This window comes from Haemaphysalis longicornis, unplaced genomic scaffold (genome assembly GCF_048455015.1).
Source record: "Haemaphysalis longicornis isolate Haplotype H1 unplaced genomic scaffold, Haemaphysalis longicornis Haplotype H1 scaffold_12, whole genome shotgun sequence".
Classification (NCBI taxonomy): Eukaryota; Metazoa; Arthropoda; class Arachnida; order Ixodida; family Ixodidae; genus Haemaphysalis; species Haemaphysalis longicornis.
In genome coordinates this window covers 118321931-118340942 of record NW_027526225.1, presented here as the reverse complement: position 1 = coordinate 118340942, position 19012 = coordinate 118321931, and the positions used below count along the sequence as shown (strand labels likewise).

At 46.6% G+C, this 19012-nt stretch overlaps 2 protein-coding genes across 3 annotated transcripts in view; one reads left to right on the top strand and one right to left on the bottom strand.

Annotated features, from left to right (window-relative positions):
- The window catches only part of LOC144163379 (mutS protein homolog 5-like), a 41742-nt gene extending 33471 nt beyond the window's left edge, over positions 1–8271 (top strand). Inside the window, exons 24-28 of one of the 2 annotated variants that reach the window (XM_077694349.1) lie at positions 63–200; positions 1981–2118; positions 5116–5189; positions 5285–5377; positions 7613–8271. In XM_077694349.1, coding sequence (XP_077550475.1) covers positions 63–200; positions 1981–2118; positions 5116–5189; positions 5285–5377; positions 7613–7616 — 447 coding nt within the window. In that variant the 3' untranslated portion in view covers positions 7617–8271. The remainder of the gene's footprint in view (positions 1–62; positions 201–1980; positions 2119–5115; positions 5190–5284; positions 5378–7612) is intronic. The other variant, XR_013320901.1, reaches the window with a different exon arrangement.
- Positions 8272–8482: 211 nt separating this feature from the next.
- Positions 8483–14411, bottom strand: LOC144163384 (uncharacterized). Its single transcript, XM_077694355.1, has 3 exons — positions 13832–14411; positions 11032–11291; positions 8483–9593 (listed from the first exon to the last, which is right to left on the bottom strand). The coding sequence occupies exons 1-3, from the start codon at positions 13990–13992 to the stop codon at positions 9322–9324; spliced, it is 693 nt and encodes a 230-aa protein (XP_077550481.1). The 5' UTR covers positions 13993–14411; the 3' UTR covers positions 8483–9321.
- Positions 14412–19012: the final 4601 nt, after the last annotated feature.

Genomic DNA, 19012 nt, shown 5'->3' with positions numbered 1-19012 from the left:
GTGTGCAGCCTTGCGGAACAAGCTGAACTTTTCTTGTCTCTCTCCCTCCCCTTCCTTTTCAGGCAAACGGCATGGGGCTGCTGGTGGGCACCATCCAGAGCTTCCTCCGAGAGCCAGCCACCTGCCCGCACACCTTGCTGGCCACGCACTTTCACACGCTGCACGAGCACTTGCCCGTTTCGCAAAACGTCACCTACCTGGTAAGCCCACCCTGCGATTCTACGCCCAGCTGACGCGCTTTCGAAGGGCCGTGAAGACAAAGTGCACGTGTGGTTTACTAAGGTGGAAGCCCTTGTCGTGCTAGACTGTGAAAAAAAAAAAAAAAAAGAAAGGCGACGTTGTTTTCCGGAGTGGGAGACTCCACGACGATGGGTGTACTAGAAATAACTGCAGCACTTTTGAATCATGGCAGCTTCAGTTCTGGTTCCTGTGAGACCGCAGCATGTGGATGCTACATAATGGGGTCAACATACTAACTACATATACGCTTCAGCCACCTCTCTCTATTACATCATTGCTGATGTCGTTAAACATGCAATGCAGAGGGAGCGTTTAAATTTCATTTTCTGCTACAGGGCGAGGGCGGGAGGTGTTATAAAAGGGCAAGACTGCTAAAACAAAGCAAAGTTGTATGTTCTCTCCTTGATCCCTTGAAAGACGATGCTTGCATTTTTATCGACGTTTGGTGCACATCGTGTTGCCAGACCTGAATGGTAAACAGTTGCCCGAAAGCACCCACTGAAGTTTCAGTGTGGCTACGTCATTTTAAACTTCTGAATTGAGCAAATTTGTGGTGCCATCTTTACATATAATGGGAAGATGCATGTTATAAAAGAGCTAGTGGGTGTGGTCCGTGAGCAGAGAAAAAATCATAAAGCCCCTAGCTTTAAAGATAGGAATTTTCTAGTTCTCAGTTAAATATTTGCAAACCAGTGCTTCTTAATAGTTTGCACGGGCACAGGGGGGTCGCAAGAAAAGTTAAAATGCTGGCGTGAACAAAGCGTGAGAAAAATAGTGGATGAGCGTAAACTGCCACCTGTGCATTGATGTGCAGAGCATGCCACATATTTAGTAGAGTGTGGGAGCGTGGGGAGGATTGGAGCAGTGAATGACCCACCCATCAGATAGAGCCACATATCCGTGTACACATCTTAGAAAGCATAGAAATCAGGTGACTGTGTTTAAGCAATTTCACAAATCCTACTTGATGAATGGACTTCCCCGTCGAGACAACAGGCTCGTGCATTCATTTTGTTTCCAGCACCAAAAGGCTTTCCATATAGTACATACTGTTGGCTGCATGCTAGGGCTGTGTGTTTAACCCAACTCTGGTGTTAATTGGTGCGTCCTCTCGCCCAGTTGCTGGAAATGCTTACTTCTTTGTCACAGCTTGGTCTGGTGCGCTGTCCGCAAGGCCTGCCTAAATGTGGTGCCCACGTTTGCCGTGGTGGTGTGGTTGCTAAGTAATCCTTACAGCCTGCTTTTCAGAGGGAGCTGAAATACGAAACTACCAGCACGTTTTTGATCTTGGCACTTGATGAAGAGCTGCTGGTTGTCCAAATTACTGCATAGCTTTTTACCTCTGAGCACACCGTAGCCTGGGTGTCGTCGCTTCAAAACCCAACTTGATGCTCTAGCTCCCCACCTTCCTGATGTAATGCTGCGTTCCGACTGTTGACGTACCATTTTCAACAGCAAGGCATTCTGGACAGCTCAGAAATGCATGCTGTGCACGTACCGAAGTGACCAAGTACAAGCTAGACATGCCTGTTTCACAATCACAGTGCTGATTTGCAGGGCCCCTTAACAGCACAAACCAATTCGAGTCGCATTTAGAAGGAAGAAACTTTAAACCTAGTGGGTAGCAAAAGCGGGGAAATTTTTTGGAACAGCGGAGGTCCGACTTCTTTGTGCATAGATAGGTGCTTACTAGCCGTGGAAGTCCTTACTCCGTTTGTGCCCTGGTGTTACTCTGTGCAGACCTTTGAGAGTATCCGGCACGAAGGCGAGCTCGTCTACCTCTACCAGCTCCGAGAAGGCCGTGCCAGCAGCAGCTGTGCCAGTGCCGTGGCCCAAGCCGCAGGCCTCTCCGCTGACATTATTCATCGACAGCAGCAGGTCATTAACTTCGTTCTGGGAGGCTTTTTTATGTGGGATGCACATTGGTGTGTCCACGCACAGGCTGCATGCACTTAACAAGTTTTTGCCTCTTTCTGACAGCAGTATCGTGTTACACGGTGGGGTGTAGGGTTGCCTCCCATGGGGAGATACATACAAAGAAAGTGTTGCTTATGTTTGCAGCAGAAAGGGAGCCAATTATTGGCGGGGTAAAAACGGAGACAGGCAGAAGCAGGGAAAGGGCTTTAAAAGAAAGTACCGACAGCTTCGCACTCACTATGAGGGCTTTTGCATATATTGCACGGTCCACAGACACCACGCGACAATGTCTAGTTTGTGGGGTGCAGCATTGATTGCAGTACCTAGGTCCAGGCAAGTTCTGCCCGTCTGCTGGGCAATCATTTGAAGTTATAGTTACTGCGTGTGTTGGCGCGGACTTTGCCTCTGATTACTACCACCGTTTCTTTCCTCTGTGCCAGCTGTTAGTAAGGTCAAACCCAGTTATATCGAACTCGCAAAAAAACACCTATCAGTTCGATATAGAGGATACAGTTGAATCCCGCTACAATGAAATTGACGGGACGTGCGAAAAATTTTGTTGAAGTGAAAATTCGTTGAGGCGAAATCTGCCCCAACACAGCACGGAAGGGCAAGAAAAATAGCCCCGGATATTTCCGCATCATTGGCAGCACAATACAAAGTTTAGAAAAAGGAGTGACGCACAATAGCATCGTGTTTATTCAGACAACAAACATGCCAATGACTATCTGTTTTTTTACCAGCACGCAAAGAGCGCGATACTGCGGAGGAGGGGAGAGGTGAAGAAATGAAGAAATGCAGGCTGAAAAAAAGGGCGTATTGCTGTTCCACAAGGCGTTTCCCCTGAGCTGATTACTTGCAGATAGCTGCTAGGCAGTTGGAAGCCCCGTCTCACTCGTGGCAGGAACAGCGCCGTTATCTTATCATCTGACTAGGCACAGCAGCAACTGACCTTGGCAGGCAAGCCGACTGTGCTTGCATTTAAAGCGACCGCGCGCTCGCGGCTAAGATAGGATGACGCGGATTCAGGACAAAACATTATTTTTGCTTTTGACTGAAGAATTGTAGAAGGAAAACTGCAAGGACAGCTGCTCGCAACGCATACATGACGGCGCTGCGCCAGCAGCAGAGCACATTCGCGCGATTTCAACCATGGTGTTTCAACTGGATGCGGATTGGCTATATATAGCTCCGGCTTGACGAACCTGGCTTGCGCCTCATGTAAAGACGGCCCGCCACATCATTATCACCATAAAACAATGGCGTCCACCTATGAGTTTGTGTTGTTTTGGGTGGCAGTGTGGGTGCACCGCGCATGTTTTCGGTGAAACTAAGCGTCCTGAATGTTTAAAAAGTTACAGATAGCTGGCGCTATGCTTATTTTATTGTGAAATAATTGTTCAAACCCAGCTCAATTCATCGAAAATTTCGTTGAAGCGAAAGCAAGCCAGACAAGTGGTTCGTTGTGGCGAAGACTTTGTTGCTTTGACTTCTATGGCTAGCTGACGGGGAATCGGAAACATTTCGTTGAAGCAAAAATTTCGTTGAAGCGGACTTCGTTTTAGCGGGATTAAACTGTAATTCGATATAAGCAAGCTAACGAATTGTATATCATAAAAGCACATAGCGTTTATAAAGCACTTTATTGATGAAACTGCCTTACTTTCACACGAAGTAGTCCTGTTTCTTCTTCTGCTCGAACAACCTTGCTGCCTAAGACAGTAGGCACTTCTTCACACTGTCTAAAGGGTCGGAGCAGCTGAGGCCGCAACCTTTCACGTTTTCGAAGAAGCGTCGGACTATTGAGAGTGCACCCATCACTTTGGAGGTTGTGGGCAAAGGATCGTCGTTGCTTCCCTTGTTGCGCCCGCTTTCACTTGCGCTCGGCAACGTGGTCTTCCAAACTCTCCCGTGGTCGCGACACCATCATCCACACTCACAAACTCGTCGACCATTGATCCGGAAACGACGTCCGAAAATTCCGACAGCCCGCTCCACACTTAGGCATAACTGGTGGTGGCTTCGCTGCACTCATGATTTTTAGTCATCACTGGCGCACACAAGCTGGCAGATTTGAAGCAATTTCAGGCGGCTTCTTTAGTAACACCTGCCCAGAACCTACTTCGACAAAGTACTCTCGGGAACCTCGTGCTTGACGTCTGACTTTTCGCCAAGTTCGACTCTGATTTACGGCTGCCAGCTTCACCGTGAAAGGGAAATTTGGCAGCTTCGTGCTAGCTAGAGCCACTAAATACGCTTTTCTTTAGTGACACTAGTGGTAGCCACCACCACTACACTTCCGAAAAAGCCCACAAAGCGCAAACAACGCAAGCAAACACGAGTGAAAAAAAAGCATGGCGGGGCGGACCGGGCTCACTTGTTGCAAGGGGGGTGTCGACGGCCCACCTTACACAGTGCGATGGAGCAGTCACGATAGGGAGAGTGAGCGGAGAAGAGGGAAAGGCCGCCTGCTGCCCGTGAGCAGCCGGGCTAGACCACTTTGAGGGGTGTGCTGGCGGAATTCCTCCTCCGCCCCGAGGAAAAGCCAACTTGGGGGGGCACTTCTGTGGCATTTATTGTTCTGCTGGTATTTCTGTTCAATATAAGCGTAGTTTTTGAAATAGTCTCGTTGTAAATGTACTGTGTTGAGAAATAGTTCGCTACAAAGGCTAATTCGATGTAAACGGGTTCGATATGGTCGGGTTGACTGTACTAGTTAATTACTCTGTTTTTCTCAGAACACCAACTCAAACGCCCAGTGCTGTAGTCCATGCAAGAACAGAGCTGAGGAAACAGCCTTGGATGCCACTTTCTCCGTGACTTTCGTTGTTTATTAGGAGGCGTTCTTTCTTGACCGATGTGGCATCCAGATTTCACCCTTCTTGTCTGAAGTATTCCCCTACGAATAGTTTTGTGCGCATTTCTTTTTTTAATCGGTTCACTTTTACTGTTTCACAGATAATGGAAGCTTTCAGCACACACACTAAGCTTGAGCCTCGCGAAATGACCCGGAAAGACGCTGTGTGGAACAAGTTAGTCAAACTTCTCTTGACTGCTTTTTCACTAGTTCGTTGTACAAGCACATTTGGCAGATCAATCAAGGCTTCATTCCTTTTCCTTTCCGCAGGATTTTGCCGCTGGTCACCATGCTTTTGGACGCTGATCTTTCCACGCGAGAAGCAGCCGAAGCGCTGCTTAAAAACATGAGCGATGCTCTTAAGGGGGGACGCGGCTTTCAACTTCGGAAAAATGACCAAAACATCGTTTTTTTGAAACCCACATATTCGGCTTCTATGTTTCCTATTCTATGCATCTGCAAAGTTTTTAGGCTGAAAAGCGTCGCAAAGTGGCATAAAAAAATACTTTTGTCAGGCGCGGTGACAAACTATCAGCGCAAAAGGGCGAAAAAACGGCAATTTTCGGAGCGCTCTATCTCCGCACCAGTGCCACCGGGCGCGGCCATTTTGATATGGTTAGATCGGCCGAGCGATCGTCTTTCCGGTTCTGCTCGTCTCGTTTATCTTCGTTCATTCACGAACGCACAAACGGCAGAAAAGAAACGACGCACAAACGAAGCTAGAAATAGATGCTGAAGCGCTATTGGTCCTCGGTCGGGGCGCGGAACACCGACCCCCCTGATTGGATGTCACGGGCGCAATGCAAGATGGCGGCCGCCTGAGCTGCGTAGCGAGCGGTTTGAGTTCATTTTCGCCGCTTCGCTCGGCCGAATTTCTGTTCAATCTATGGCATTCAACACGGACGTTATCGCGGTGGGAATGCCGGAGATAACGAGCCAGATTACGGGAAGTTGTGTGGCTCGAAAGGAGGAGGTCATCGAACGCTTCGTGGTGCGCGTGACTCTACCGTCGCCAGACCCCGGAGGGTGACGCGGTGTGCGCGCTTGCAATAGCGGTTCGTGAAGTGAACTTTTGGTCGGGTTTGCGATGTTTACACGCTTAGTTATTGCTGTGTTTTGACTGTGGGCTCGCTAGCCTTGAGAAAGAAACGGTCGACGCGTCAAACGCTGCGGCGCGCACGGCATAGCCGACGCGCATTGGGCCAGCACATGACTGGGCAACCGGTTACGATTGAACGCCAGTAGTTGTAATTAATGCCTGCGTCGTTAGATTTGATCTTAAAAGCGACCTGACCAGCCATATCAGCTGTAATCAAAGTTCGATATGTCGCGGTAAGCGTGCGCTAAGATGCGCGCGAGCCATATCGCCTTTCTTGCGCAACGTTTCCCGTGCACTTGTAATTTTCATGCAAACAGGTTTGAGTTAGTAATATAGGAATAAAAATATGTTCTCTGCATTAAAAATGTACGTTTGTCGCAGCATTTAACAGTGATTTTTTAGTGAAATTATTGATTCCATTGCTCAGGGCATACTGGCTTTGCTGCGAGAAATATTGGATGCCTTGAATGTCAAAAGTAGTAAAAAAAATATGCTCTTGCATTGAAGTTGGGAGTTATGCAGAATACTCTACCAAGCTTCAGAGTAGCTCATTTTCATCCTTGTGGTATGCAAACTTTTGGCAATGAACACCTGCACGTATGAGTACTAAGTTGCTGTGCCAGGCAAGATGATAAAACATAAAAAAAAGCCAAAAATGTTCAAATTTAAGTAAAAAAAATGCTTAACTTGTTGCCATGGTGACAACACTGCAAAAGGAGGCTGTTCAGTGCGATACAGCCAACCAGCTAATCTACTTTGCATTGAAAGCCCATTGAAACCCATCTCCCCCTTCATTTGATCTGCAAAGTGGGGTATGTACTCTTCACAGAGGAGCTGAAAATGATATTTTCTGGAAAGAGAAAGGCTGTGAAAGGCACTCCAATTTCAAGGCAAGGCATTCCAGAAGCCCCATGTTCAAAAGGACATGAAAGGCTACAACCGTGACGACTTTTGATAAGTGAAACCTATGTTGCAACTTTGGAAGCCGTTTTCTCAAAACAGTTTTTTTTGTCACCTGTGTCACTTGTACCAGGGATTTCTTTGTGACCGCTGGGTCTATTTTGATTCCGTTTCTTGCATTACATTCCTTGATGAACAGTTCAGGTCGTGACACTCCTGGTTTTCCAGATTTGTTTTTTGTGATTTTTTTATTCATATAATCGTTCACAGTCAACATGCCTATTGCACATTAACCTCTAAAAAAATGAAAACTAAAAAACATTGTGTTGTAAAAAAAAAATTCTAAAACTGTCACGACCTCGTGCATTCATTTGGGAATGCAAAGCACTTCGAACAAATTTTCTATCATGTTTTATAAGCCGCTCAAGCTCGGTACAAGCGGAACAGAAAGAAAATTTAATACATAAAAAAGTTTTCAGAATATTAGCTTGAAATTTTTATGGTGTTATCACGGAAGCATTTCCAGTTGCTGTGCCAATTTTCATCAAAATCCACAAAGAAATAAAAAAGTTGATTTTGAAAGCCACGTCCCCCCTTAAATGACTGTAGGGCACTCCATCACGTGCAAAAGTCACGTGTTGTGTAACACAGGCCAGTTACCCAAGTGTTGGTCCTGTCCTTATAACAGTACTTGAGCTTTTTGTCGTTTGTTTTCATTTTACCAGCCACAGAGCACTTGAAATAGACCTTACATAGCAGGCAGAATGTTAACGTGTTGGGAGTGTGAGCATTTCTTTTAGTTATCCGTACATCTGCAAGCCAGCTGATTTAGGTATGAGCTCCCTCCTAAGTGACAAATAAAGCACAAGGCAGAACACATTGTCTGACTTTGTTTTATTCACATAGCCTGCTGCCATTGTCCAATGGCAGGGCATGAAAGTTCAGACTGATGTGCGAGGCTCCTCTATTTACAAAAGGCATGCAAGTTGTCAAAGGCTGTGGGCTGCTCTCTCCGTAGGAGCGCTCCAAAGCAGCAACTATATGAGCATGTTACAAAAGCACGTACACTGTGTGAGAAATGTGGAAACTTCATACGCAACGCAAAAAAAAGGTATTAGACAAGAGGTGCGCGTAGTGTTGCGCTCTCAGTTATACCCAAAAAAACATTGTGTACGAATTTAGCCTCACATGATGCGGTGCCCTGAGATGGATAAAAAGTAATCTTCACACTTCGTGATTTCACATCAAATCAGTGAAGCACTTTGAACACTGCAAAGAGAAACACTGTAAACACTGTTAGAAACACTATAAAAACAAAACAAACAAAAAGAAAAAACAAAAACAAAACAGAATTCTTTCTCCGAAGATGACTCGTTAACATAAGAATAAGAATGTCATCATTGGTACTAATAAGCTCCACTCTTTCTGAGGCACTTTCAGCACTATTTACATCCATCCTACAGGCCAGTTTGAACATGGAGCAGTTTTAGTTATGCAGAAATCGCACCAAGACTGGCAGCCGCTCAAAAATCGACCCGAGTTCCTCCATTTAGCACATACTGTAGCTTCGGCTCTACCAACCCCACCAAGTTCTCTACAGATCTTGTTAAACACATCACGAGCATTGTTTTGTTGGCCTGACCTTCTTGCCAAACAGGTGAAGGTGGGCTAGCTAGCGAAAGGTGTGGGGAGGAAGGCTGGTTTGGGAGGCGGTCCATAGCGGGGCGGTTTCTGATCCAGCGGTCGCTGTCGCCAAAAGCCGTCGTGGTGCGGTTGTGGCTCTTGCTGGCCACGAGGCAGGTTTGGAGGCCGACGCGCTGCGTGTCTTGAGGGTGGCAGGTTCTCTGGCTGCACCAGGGAGCAAGACAGGGGAGAGAATAAAATAACGTCGTTACAGTGGACACCAAGATTTCGAGCCTGGCATACCGTCACAGAAGCACGCACAGCCAGGTGGAACCCACGAGCCCATCTCTGAAGCATTCAGTGCAGTTTGGCAAACCCTAAACAAAACTGGTGGTACAGACAGGCAGATTGCAGTGCAACTTGGAATGCCCCTCTCTTTTCAGCTGGCGTAGGCACAAGCAACTTGTTCACAAGGGTCGGAGGATAGAAGCAGCAGCGGGGGAGGTTTCTGTTACGGCCAGCTTGGCTGCGGCGAGAGGAACAGTGAACTCCTTTCTCGGGGGGTGAGAAGATGAAAGGAGTGCACTCTAAATTGAAGTGTGGAAGCCTTTTGTCTGAGGAAGCTCAGTTTACGGGCGAAAACTTGGCCCCAAAGGCCATTGCCTCGCCATCTCTGCACCGGTTTTCAGGAGTCTGAGCTCATTTGCTGTCCGTAGTAGTGGGTCATCCAGGACTGCAGATACTGGACGTCAGGATGGGGCGGCGCCTGGCCGTTGGCCGCTGGAAACTGCGACATGGGCGGGGCCAGGAAGTTCGAGGGCGTGGCAATGGATGGGGCAAGACAGTGGACGGGCTTGGCTCCTACCGGCCCCATCGTGTCATGTGGCCCCTGGGAAAATCCTTGTGCGGCAGTGCCCGTCACAGGCGGCGCCCTGGGAGTGGAACGTGGGTGGTGGCCTGCATTTGCACGCGAAACAACCATGAGGCATCAGTGAAGGAAAATGAAAAGCAAAACGCGCAATTTGGCTTCCTAAAGAGACCACAAAGACGACATACAACATTGCTTTATTCAAAAAAATTGGGCATCTCACACCTCGCTACAACTTTGTTCGAGAATTGTTGCTGCCATCAATCATGAATTTTGTGTTTAAATATTTCAAACTACACGCTTTCTGTGCCATTATACAACGTGGCAAGAGCCCTGCGACGTGCTTTGGGTAGCGGCCAAAAACAGCAATTGGTACACTGAATCGACATCTTGAAGGAACCAGATGTATTACGCATGTGAAACATAGCAGGGAGTATTTCAGTGCCATAACCCTCTGCCACGTAATGACATTGGCTAGCCACAGTCTTCAGGTGATCAGAATGACTACAGTTGAACAACTTGAGCTCGCTCAAACCCTCTGTGCATTGGGAGAGATGCCACAAGCAATTTGTTTGTAATTTTTGTCACTACAAAAGCTATCGAGCTGTTGTGAGAGCTGCTCCAGAAGATAAAAGGTCGCTCGTAGCACTCACTCTTCATTCATCTTCGCTTTTGTCACGTTGGCAATCTCCTTATTGGCGTGAAACGATTTCATTCTTGGTTTCAAATGCTATAAACTCCACCTGTAATTTTTCTAATCTGTTTCAGTGAGTGGTTAATTTGGTTGGAATTATCCATTCTCAGCTGTACTGTATCTGGGAAAGTAGCTGATTAGGCGCAAAGAGCAAAGGGCACATTGTTTATCTCACTGCGGCTTTCCTTGTGACTGGGCCGTGTACCACCTGTGTTTATCAGCCACCCTCTTTGGCACAGAGATCGTTGCAACAGGCTTTGTGAGAGTGGTGGTGTGGTGCACAAAGGGGCCCTGAAGACAAAATTCAAGCCTTGTTCATAAACAAAATACTGGTCTGTTCCGATAAAAATAATACCAATTCCATCGCAAACTTTTAACAAAAAATGTAGCTAACAAAGATGCAGATTAAACTGGTGAATCCTCAGCCACATTCTGGCAACTTCTGTTGTGTGATTGGTAGCTGCCGATCAAAGCAACCACCAAGATACATGACTGGGCAATCGTAGTCACACCGCTAGCTCAGTTTGAGTGTATCACTTGAATGCTAACGGACTATAACTGTGTTTCCAGTGCCGGTCTCTGTTGTGTCACACCTGCCCATACTCCGTCAGTGTAGCGAGAAATTCGCTTTTCTTAAAAAACATTTCCTGTGTTTTTTTTTTTTCTCCCGGGGGGGGGCACATCTTTCATGGCTCGGATGGAGCTGAGTGGGTCACCAATGGCTAGCTCTTTCAGATTTATCAAAGTGGTATTTTGTCTTCGTGGCCCTCATAAAAACCAGCGGCGGAATCAGTGTGCATCCTTGGCACAAAAATTATCGTTGACAGGCTCACCTTCAGGTCGTGCTTTTTGCTTTTTCTGGGACCGTTTGGGCTGTTGCTGGGGCTCCTTCGGTTGATGGAGCTCTGCCAGTTGCTGCTGCTGGTTCTGGTGCGGCCGCGAGTGCCGCTGGTTGTCTGGCAGGAAACCTCTGGGTTGTTGGTTTCGCTCTGCCCTCGGTGTCTGGCTCGGTCTCTGTCGTCGTGGCTGATGTTGCTGTGTTGGAAAGTTGCTGTGGGAGGTGCCTCGATCCCTGCCAGGCAGTGCACTGAAACTGAAGACACCAACAGTGAGCATCTATTTTGCATACCTTGAAGCAAAGTGAGTGTTCCAGTTGTTTTACACGCCACAGCCGGGACCGAATAGCCTGAAGATGCATACTCCTTTACGGAGTGCATGCAAATCATTAATCAAAGGTGAAATTACCAAGTCTTCATCACTGAGACAGCAGATTGCGCATGGCAAAATATTTTCACAAGTGACATAACAGAAAGGTGGGAGGGAGTTGTCGTGACAGCACAAGCATTAGTGTGAACTTGCGTGCTCTGGTACCGTATTTTTGCGCGTATAACCCGCACCTAAAATGCGAAAATTTCAGTGGCAAAGTAGGGATGCGGATAATGCGTGGATTTTCCTGTAGTGCAGCTTCACGGCAATGTGTGTCGTGCCGTGAAGCTCCTACGCAGTAACCCTGACAGCCGTCCATGGCAGTGATTTCGCAAAACATACAAGGACAAGGAAGAAAACAAGGACGAGCACGCTCTACCAACTGAATTTTATTAGTGAATTGTGACTTTCGCCTTGCAGCCAGTGTATCCTACTTGCTAAACATACGCTTTTTCTGTATACATAGTATGTGATGTGTTGCTTGAGCTGTAGCTTTGGTGCAGCCTTTTGCGTATCAAATGTGCGGGCAATACGCGAGGATTTATTTTTTTTTCTTTCCCGGCGGACTAAAAGTGGGGGTGCAGATTATATGCAGGGGCGAGTTATACGCGCAAAAATACGGTATTAAACACTTTGAAGGTGTGCACACGTTCCTTGGGATACTGTGAAATGAGGGTACCTAACATTGTCTTGCAAGCCAGTTGGGCAGCCGCAAAGAGCACAAGTCTATCGCGCATCCCTCGTTCGAAAGTTGAGCTTCAAAGTCCACTTTGCTAAAGTTTATTCAAGTTTATTCAAGTTTATTCACTTTCCAATTGTGGAACGTGAAGCAAGAGCTAAAGGCTACAGCCTGACGGAGGCTCTTGCTTCATGGAGCAATCCAGCAGTAAATAACATTCAATTTCATATACACAAAAATATACTCGAAACATGAGTAGGGTGAGGAGAGTGGGGATCAATATATATATTCACAGGCTCTCTCATACAGCCGTAGAATACTTAAATACAAAAAAAAATAGTTTGTAGCTAGCAAACACACAAATTATTGTTGAAGGTACATCTTGTATACATACAGTAAACATATATTAAATGGAATAATACATTTACAGACACAAAAAAAAAATAGCAATAACCGGTAGATTAAGAGTATTCAATACAAAGTTATAGAAGCATTTTTTAAATGAATTTGTTAGACAACTGTCTGCTAAAATCAGTTTTCCTCAATTTTATTTAAGAGCCATGGTATCTGGAAATCAGTATGTTGTTTGCCATAATTAGTAAGGATCTGTGGTGTTTTTCTGAGTCTACCGCACAGGCAGTACAGACTCGCTGGCTGTGTATAGGGGTTATAAAGGTTATTATATCCGATGTACTGTAGCAATTTGTAATAATATACTTGACTAGCTTTAAGCAAACTGTGTTTGGAAAATAAATCATGGGTTCTTAAATCCTGATAATAGGGTATAGAACAGCAATTTTTTCAACCAAAGGGGGATAAGAGATGCGATTTTAAAGAGGCAACCAACAGTTTTACTTAGCTCAGAACACAATTCTTCTACGTGTGTATTCCAGGATAGGTCAGTTCTAAACCAAATACCTAAGAATTTCTGGGTTTCTACTTGGTCTATTTTACAGTTTCAAAACATTTTCGTTAAATTAGTATTTGTTGATTTATTAACTGACGCAAATATTGTATATATTTCTGAGCACGAGGTCGCGGGTTCGATTCCCGGCCGCGGCGGCCGCTTTTCTGATGGAGGCGAAAAGCAAAAACGCCCGTGTGTACGAGATTTCGGCGCACGTTAAAGATCCCCAGGTGGTCAAAATTAATCCGGAGCCCTCCACTAGGCGCGCCTCATCGCCTGCGTTGCGTCGGCGCGTTAAACCCTACAATCAATCAATCAAATATTATATATTTAGTTTTACTAACATTTAATTGAACTTTATTCATATGCACCCAATTTGACAGAATATCCGTGTATTTGTTAACTGACGCTGAAGTTAATTTGTGAAACTTCTGTTTCCAACAGTGCACTGTCGTTCAGCTTTCCCGAGCATTTTGTGGAGCTTGTTATGCCACAGTCTGCGTTTCGTTAAAAGTGTAAATGCCGCCCCAGAGACTTGCAGGCGTGTCTTTTACGTTACCGAATCGTGTAAAGAGGAAGATGAAATGGAAACGTCACTCTAAGATTCACCCCAGTTGAGTGGGCACGTAATGCTTCGACTCTTCTAGCTTCTACGTCTAGGTCTAGCTTTGAGATCACAATGGTCAAATGGACCAGTCTTCTTTTTTTTTTGCTTGCAAAGCAAACAGTAATAACATAAGGGTAGGCTGCATGCTTGTTGCATCTCCTGTGCTCACACAGCTTGTCTGTGCAGAAAAGTTCTGGCTGTTGTGTGCCTACTAGCTGGTGGCTGGACATGTACCTGTCTTTGCACTCGTCGTTTCTAGAAGCTCGCTGTTGCGGAGTTTCACTGCAGGGGACGAAGAAGTAGTCAAACGCTTCGTCCGAGTCATAGCCGAACACCTCTTCGTGCAACAGGTCCTCGTCACGACAGTACGCCTGGAAGCATGGAGTGGAGCACATTTAGGTACATCAAAACACATGTATAGGGCAGACACCTGGTCACGTAAGGCAAAGATAGAGCCAAATTTTAACACTAAACAAAGTATAACGGGGCAGACTGGTCATCAAATTTTTATTCGAAAGAACACACTCCAAGTGCTGGCTTGAATTGTGCCCTTATGCAAAATCTGTAACGCATGGCATTGTGTGTTGATGCTTCCCGTCCCGTCATTAGTGCTCTTTCGAATTCTCGTTCTTGTAATTTCAGTTCTGTCGTTCTAGGAGCTGCAACAATATTTTCTTAAAATAAATCGTGGGGTACCAAGAATTTAATTGAGGTGCCAGCGAATTTAATCCAAGTGCCAACCAATTTAATCCAGCTGTCGGAAGGTTGTTCAGAGGTGTTTTGTGTGGAATTAGGCGCAGCTTTAAGGGCTTTGATGCGTGTAGTGTGATGAAAATGTGGTGTTCCATGATGCCTTACGCGCAAAATATCATATGCGCACAGCTTAATGGACATTTACTAACATCCGCAGACCAGGAGAGCGATCTCGTTTGATCCGTTGATGGCGTGTGATCATCTGGGAGATAGTCAGAAGTTCCGTCTGCTCGCGTATTGTTACCCCAGTAAATTTGCCAGCGTATTTTTATGCGAGCAGACAACTCTTCTGTCGCCAGCAGGCGATATTTCTGACGATCTCGCAGACGACATTATAATTTGGAAATAATGCTTAGCGCTGCAGAAAAGTAAACAACTGTTGAAAATCAGAATGCAAAGGGCATTTAAGTAATCTGTCTTTATCAAAGGAGCTTCTGAAGGCATTTTTACGCGAAGATCAGACGATACTTCTGACGTGTGTTGTTGACCGCACTCTTGCAGACAATCAGCTCAAAGCAACGGCCTGTGTGTGTTGGTAAATGTCCATTAAGCTGCTCGCATATTATATTTTGCACCTAAGGCATCAAGGAACACCACGTTGTCATCGCACCACGCGCATCAAAGCCTGCAAAGCTGCGCCCTGAACAACATTCCGACAGCTGGATTAAATTGGTTGGCACTTGGATCAAATTCGATGGCGTTTGGATTAAATTGGCTGTTGCTTGTATTATATTGTATGGCGACTGGATTAAACTGAGCGGGAAAACCTGTAGAAGGTACACTAAGACTAAGCCGCCTAAAAATCAGTGTGGCTGCCTGCCATAACTGGCTTTCTGATAATGCTTAAGTCAATTTTCATTACACTATTTAACATTGTCTGGCAGACCTTTGTCGCCAAGTTTTTATTCAAGAGTATGCACACTGAATACCAACTTGGACTGTGCCCGTATGCAAAATCTTTTAACTGTTGACAGTTCTCGTCCCGTCATTACCTCCATTCTATATTCTTGTTCTTATAGTTTTCACTGCGTCATCGTACGGGTTGCAAGAATATTTTGTTAAAATAAACTACAAGCAGCAGATACAAAACTGACTGCTCTAACAACAGCCCAAAATGGAAAGGCGGGCTTACCTCATCTGCAAAGTAAGCACTGGGAAGCTCGCCTCCTGGCATACCAAACAGGTCCTTGGAGCGTTCACAGTGCTCCTTGGCAAAAGCCCGTTTGATGGCGTCTCTTTCTGAAAGAAATGTGGGCGCACACAGTCGTTGAAGTGGCAGTTCTTTTAAAGGGGCTCTCCTACTCAAAAGTGTATGTGCAGCTCCTACTCAAAAGTGTATGTGCAGCTTGAAGGTGCGGGTATGCGATGGAAGGAGGGGACTTACTTTTTGGGTTCAGGCTTTTGCCAACGTTTTGGTCCAGCCTGAACGGATCTGGAAAGCAGATTGTGAGAGAGGCGTGAGCCATTGAAGGATAAGCATGTTCCGCAGTGCAGTTGGTCATTTAGACTTAAAAACGTTGCAAGTTTGAAAACGTGTAGTATCACGTAGTCACGGTACTAAGACACGGGGGACACTCATTTTTCAATGCCTCGCGCTGGAACGTTACATCTCCGTGGAAAAAAACGCGTACTGAAAGAACACACCGGGACACTCCTTTTCCAACGTTCCACGCTAGAACGCTTCGGTAATCAGCAAAGCTGATTACCTCTACCCCCCAATGGTTTCATCTCCGTGGGCAAAAATGTCAAGGCGGCAAAAATACGCTTATACACTGCATGAGGTTTCATGTGAGTGGAGATGGCCTGGGATTTTTTCACAGTAATTTTTAGGCTATGGTATGTTTCAAATTGTTTTCACTCGATCACCATTGTAAATGAGAGCCACACTGCAAATGTATAAAATGAAAGGTTGTCTGCGCTTTACCAGTCCACTGTAGAGGTGCAAAAATGGACTTCCTAACCTTTTAACTAATCTGTTTAACAGAATCTGCAGTAAAAGAAGTTTAATCAGTGGCACAAGTAGGAATAGGGACCAAACATCGTATGTTGTATCGGAATATCTGTTGTAAGCAGATCTGTTGTAAAACCAGGTTACATTGAAGGACAAGTAGACGGTTATGACAATCCCTGGGCACATTTTGTCCGTCATGGCACAGACCATGAGAAGGAAGATGGGTGCAGGAATGATATGAGCCGGGTGGCATTTGTCAAGTGTTCCGGAATGACTGGTACACAACAACTGTGTACCTACAGCAATGACATATGTTGCGGAAACTTGGGATGTCACTGAGCACCTCTAGACGAACTTAGATCAAGATCGGCTCGACGAGCCATGGAATGGAAAAAGCTGGGTGTAGTGCTCGGGGATAAGAAAACAGCAGCCTACATCTCCTTCATGTCGTGCGTGGGAAAGTTACTTGAGTCTAAGCCAGACTACAACCATACCTAGACGAACACGCGCCACTGCCGCACACAATGTTTGGGTTTCGACCGGGGTTATCCACACAGGATGTACTAATACAAATTAAAGAAGAAATTATTGATCGAATTAACAACACACTAACAAAAGCCATATTAGCCTTAGATCTTAAGGGCACTTTCGACAATGTTGCTCACGATCTTATATTCGACAACCTCGCAGGAACCAAGTGTGGCCAAAGAACGTACAACTACGTACGAGCATTCCTCAAAGATCGCACAGCTACAATAGGGGTGGGGAACATTCACTCAGACACCATCCCTCTAGCAGGAAAAGGCACGCCACAGGGGTCGGTTCTTTCCCCAATGCTGTTTAACTTAGCAATGAGCTGACTGCACCCCCTTCTGGATGCCATACCGGGAATCAGACACGCGCTGTACGCGGATGATATTACCATCTGGGCCACCAGCGGCTCTGATGGAGAAATACAAGACGCGTTACAGGAAGCAGCGAACGCCACCCAACAGTATGCAAGGGCAGGGGGACTAACCTGCACCCTACAAAAATCAGAACTGCTCATAGCCAGAAAAGGCCGCTGGAAAACTGACCCACTGCCCGACATTACGGTCACTGTCGAGGTCGAGCCAGTTAACAGAGTAGGAAGGCTACGGTTGCTAGGGTTGCATGTGCAAACGAATGCGAAGGCCAAGTACACCTTGGGACTACTGAAAAAACAAATTAATCAAATAATCCACATGATCCGAAGGATAACCAACCGCCGCCATGGCCTTAAAGAAGCGGACGTACTACGCATCGTGCAGGCTCTAATCATAAGCCGCATAGCCTATCATGTACCTTACCACCGACTTACCCAGGCAGAGACGGCAGAGACTAAGCAGCTGGACACCCTAATCCGCACCGCCGTAAAGGCCGCGACAGGCATCCCCGTCTACGCCTCAACGAACCTGTTATTACGATTGAGCCTACATAATACCACGATGGAATTAATTGAAGCACAAAAAGTCAGTCAATTAGAAAGATTGAAACGCACCCCTACAGGGAGACACGTCCTCCAACAACTAGGATACTCAACATCTGAGCTTGCCCCTTGCGAGCTCAAACCAATACCCCCGGAAATTAGAGTGAGAATAACAGTATCACCCATGCCCAGAAATATGCATCCAGAACATCATGCCGGCAGGCGTGCCGCGCGGGCACCGGATATACGGCAGTAACCCCGACACCCTCTATACGGATGCAGCAGACTATCCAGCCATAAATGCCAAGGTGGTAGCGGTAGACGACTGGAGGGGTGAGACAATAACATCAGCCACCATACGCTCCGGGAACAGCATGGAAGCAAAAGAGTGTGCAATAGCACTCGCTGTCAGCACACGCCCTTCAGGGAACCCAATAAATGTTATATCCGACTTGCAAGAGGCGACCGCCCACCACATCCTGCAGCGAAACCGACACACTCCACCAGTCCGTCTAATCTGGACACCTGGGCATGCATGTTTCCCTGGCAATGAACGCGTTCATGCGGTAGCCCGAGGCCTCACCCTCCGGGCGCCAGCGGAAGACCAACCCAAACCAGACAAGACAGTAAGTATCCCACTGAAATACACACATAAATTACAACACTACAGACTCTCTTGTAGGACACTTCCTCTGCCACACGCACAACTCACCTGTGAGGAAGCCGCTGCATGGCGCCAGCTACAAACTAACACGTTTCCTAGCCTCTCGCTCCGGCACACATTCTACCCCACCATGTACCCAGACAGATGGCCATCCTGCGGAGGACACCCGAACCTGTATCCCTCCACATGGGAATGCCCCAATCCTCCGAGCCAATTGCCTATACCCAGCCTCTCCCCCTCCGGATGGGAAGCCGCTCTTTCCAGCTCAGCCTAGGACGACCAGCGCGGACTGATCGACCGGGCAAGACGGATCGCAGCAGCAAATGGGGCCCTGGACTAAGCCTGCATACCTGCCAACCTGGAGACTTGCGAATTCGTAAAACTCGCGGACCGGGGTGGGGGCAGTGCACATCAATTGTTTTAAGTTTGAAGTGATTAAGATTCTGTGACAAGCGTGTTAACGTTTTCGCAAGCATAACTGAGGACCGTCAGTCTTGAAGAGTAATGGGCAACTCCACTGGGCAGGAGGAGCAAATTCTGACGTGTACAGTTTCAAAGACACATTGTAGTACTGCGGCGGCTTCGAGCTCGCCATTGCAC

Excerpts from the sequence above, each read along its gene's own strand:
- LOC144163384 (XM_077694355.1), bottom strand. The coding sequence starts at position 13,992 with ATGTGCTCCACTCCATGCTTCCAGGCGTACTGTCGTGACGAGGACCTG. Across the intron at positions 11,292-13,831 it reads AACGACGAGTGCAAAGACAG|TTTCAGTGCACTGCCTGGCA; the intron begins GTACATGTCCAG and ends TGGTGTCTTCAG. Across the intron at positions 9,594-11,031 it reads GCAAAAAGCACGACCTGAAG|GCCACCACCCACGTTCCACT; the intron begins GTGAGCCTGTCA and ends GTGCAAATGCAG.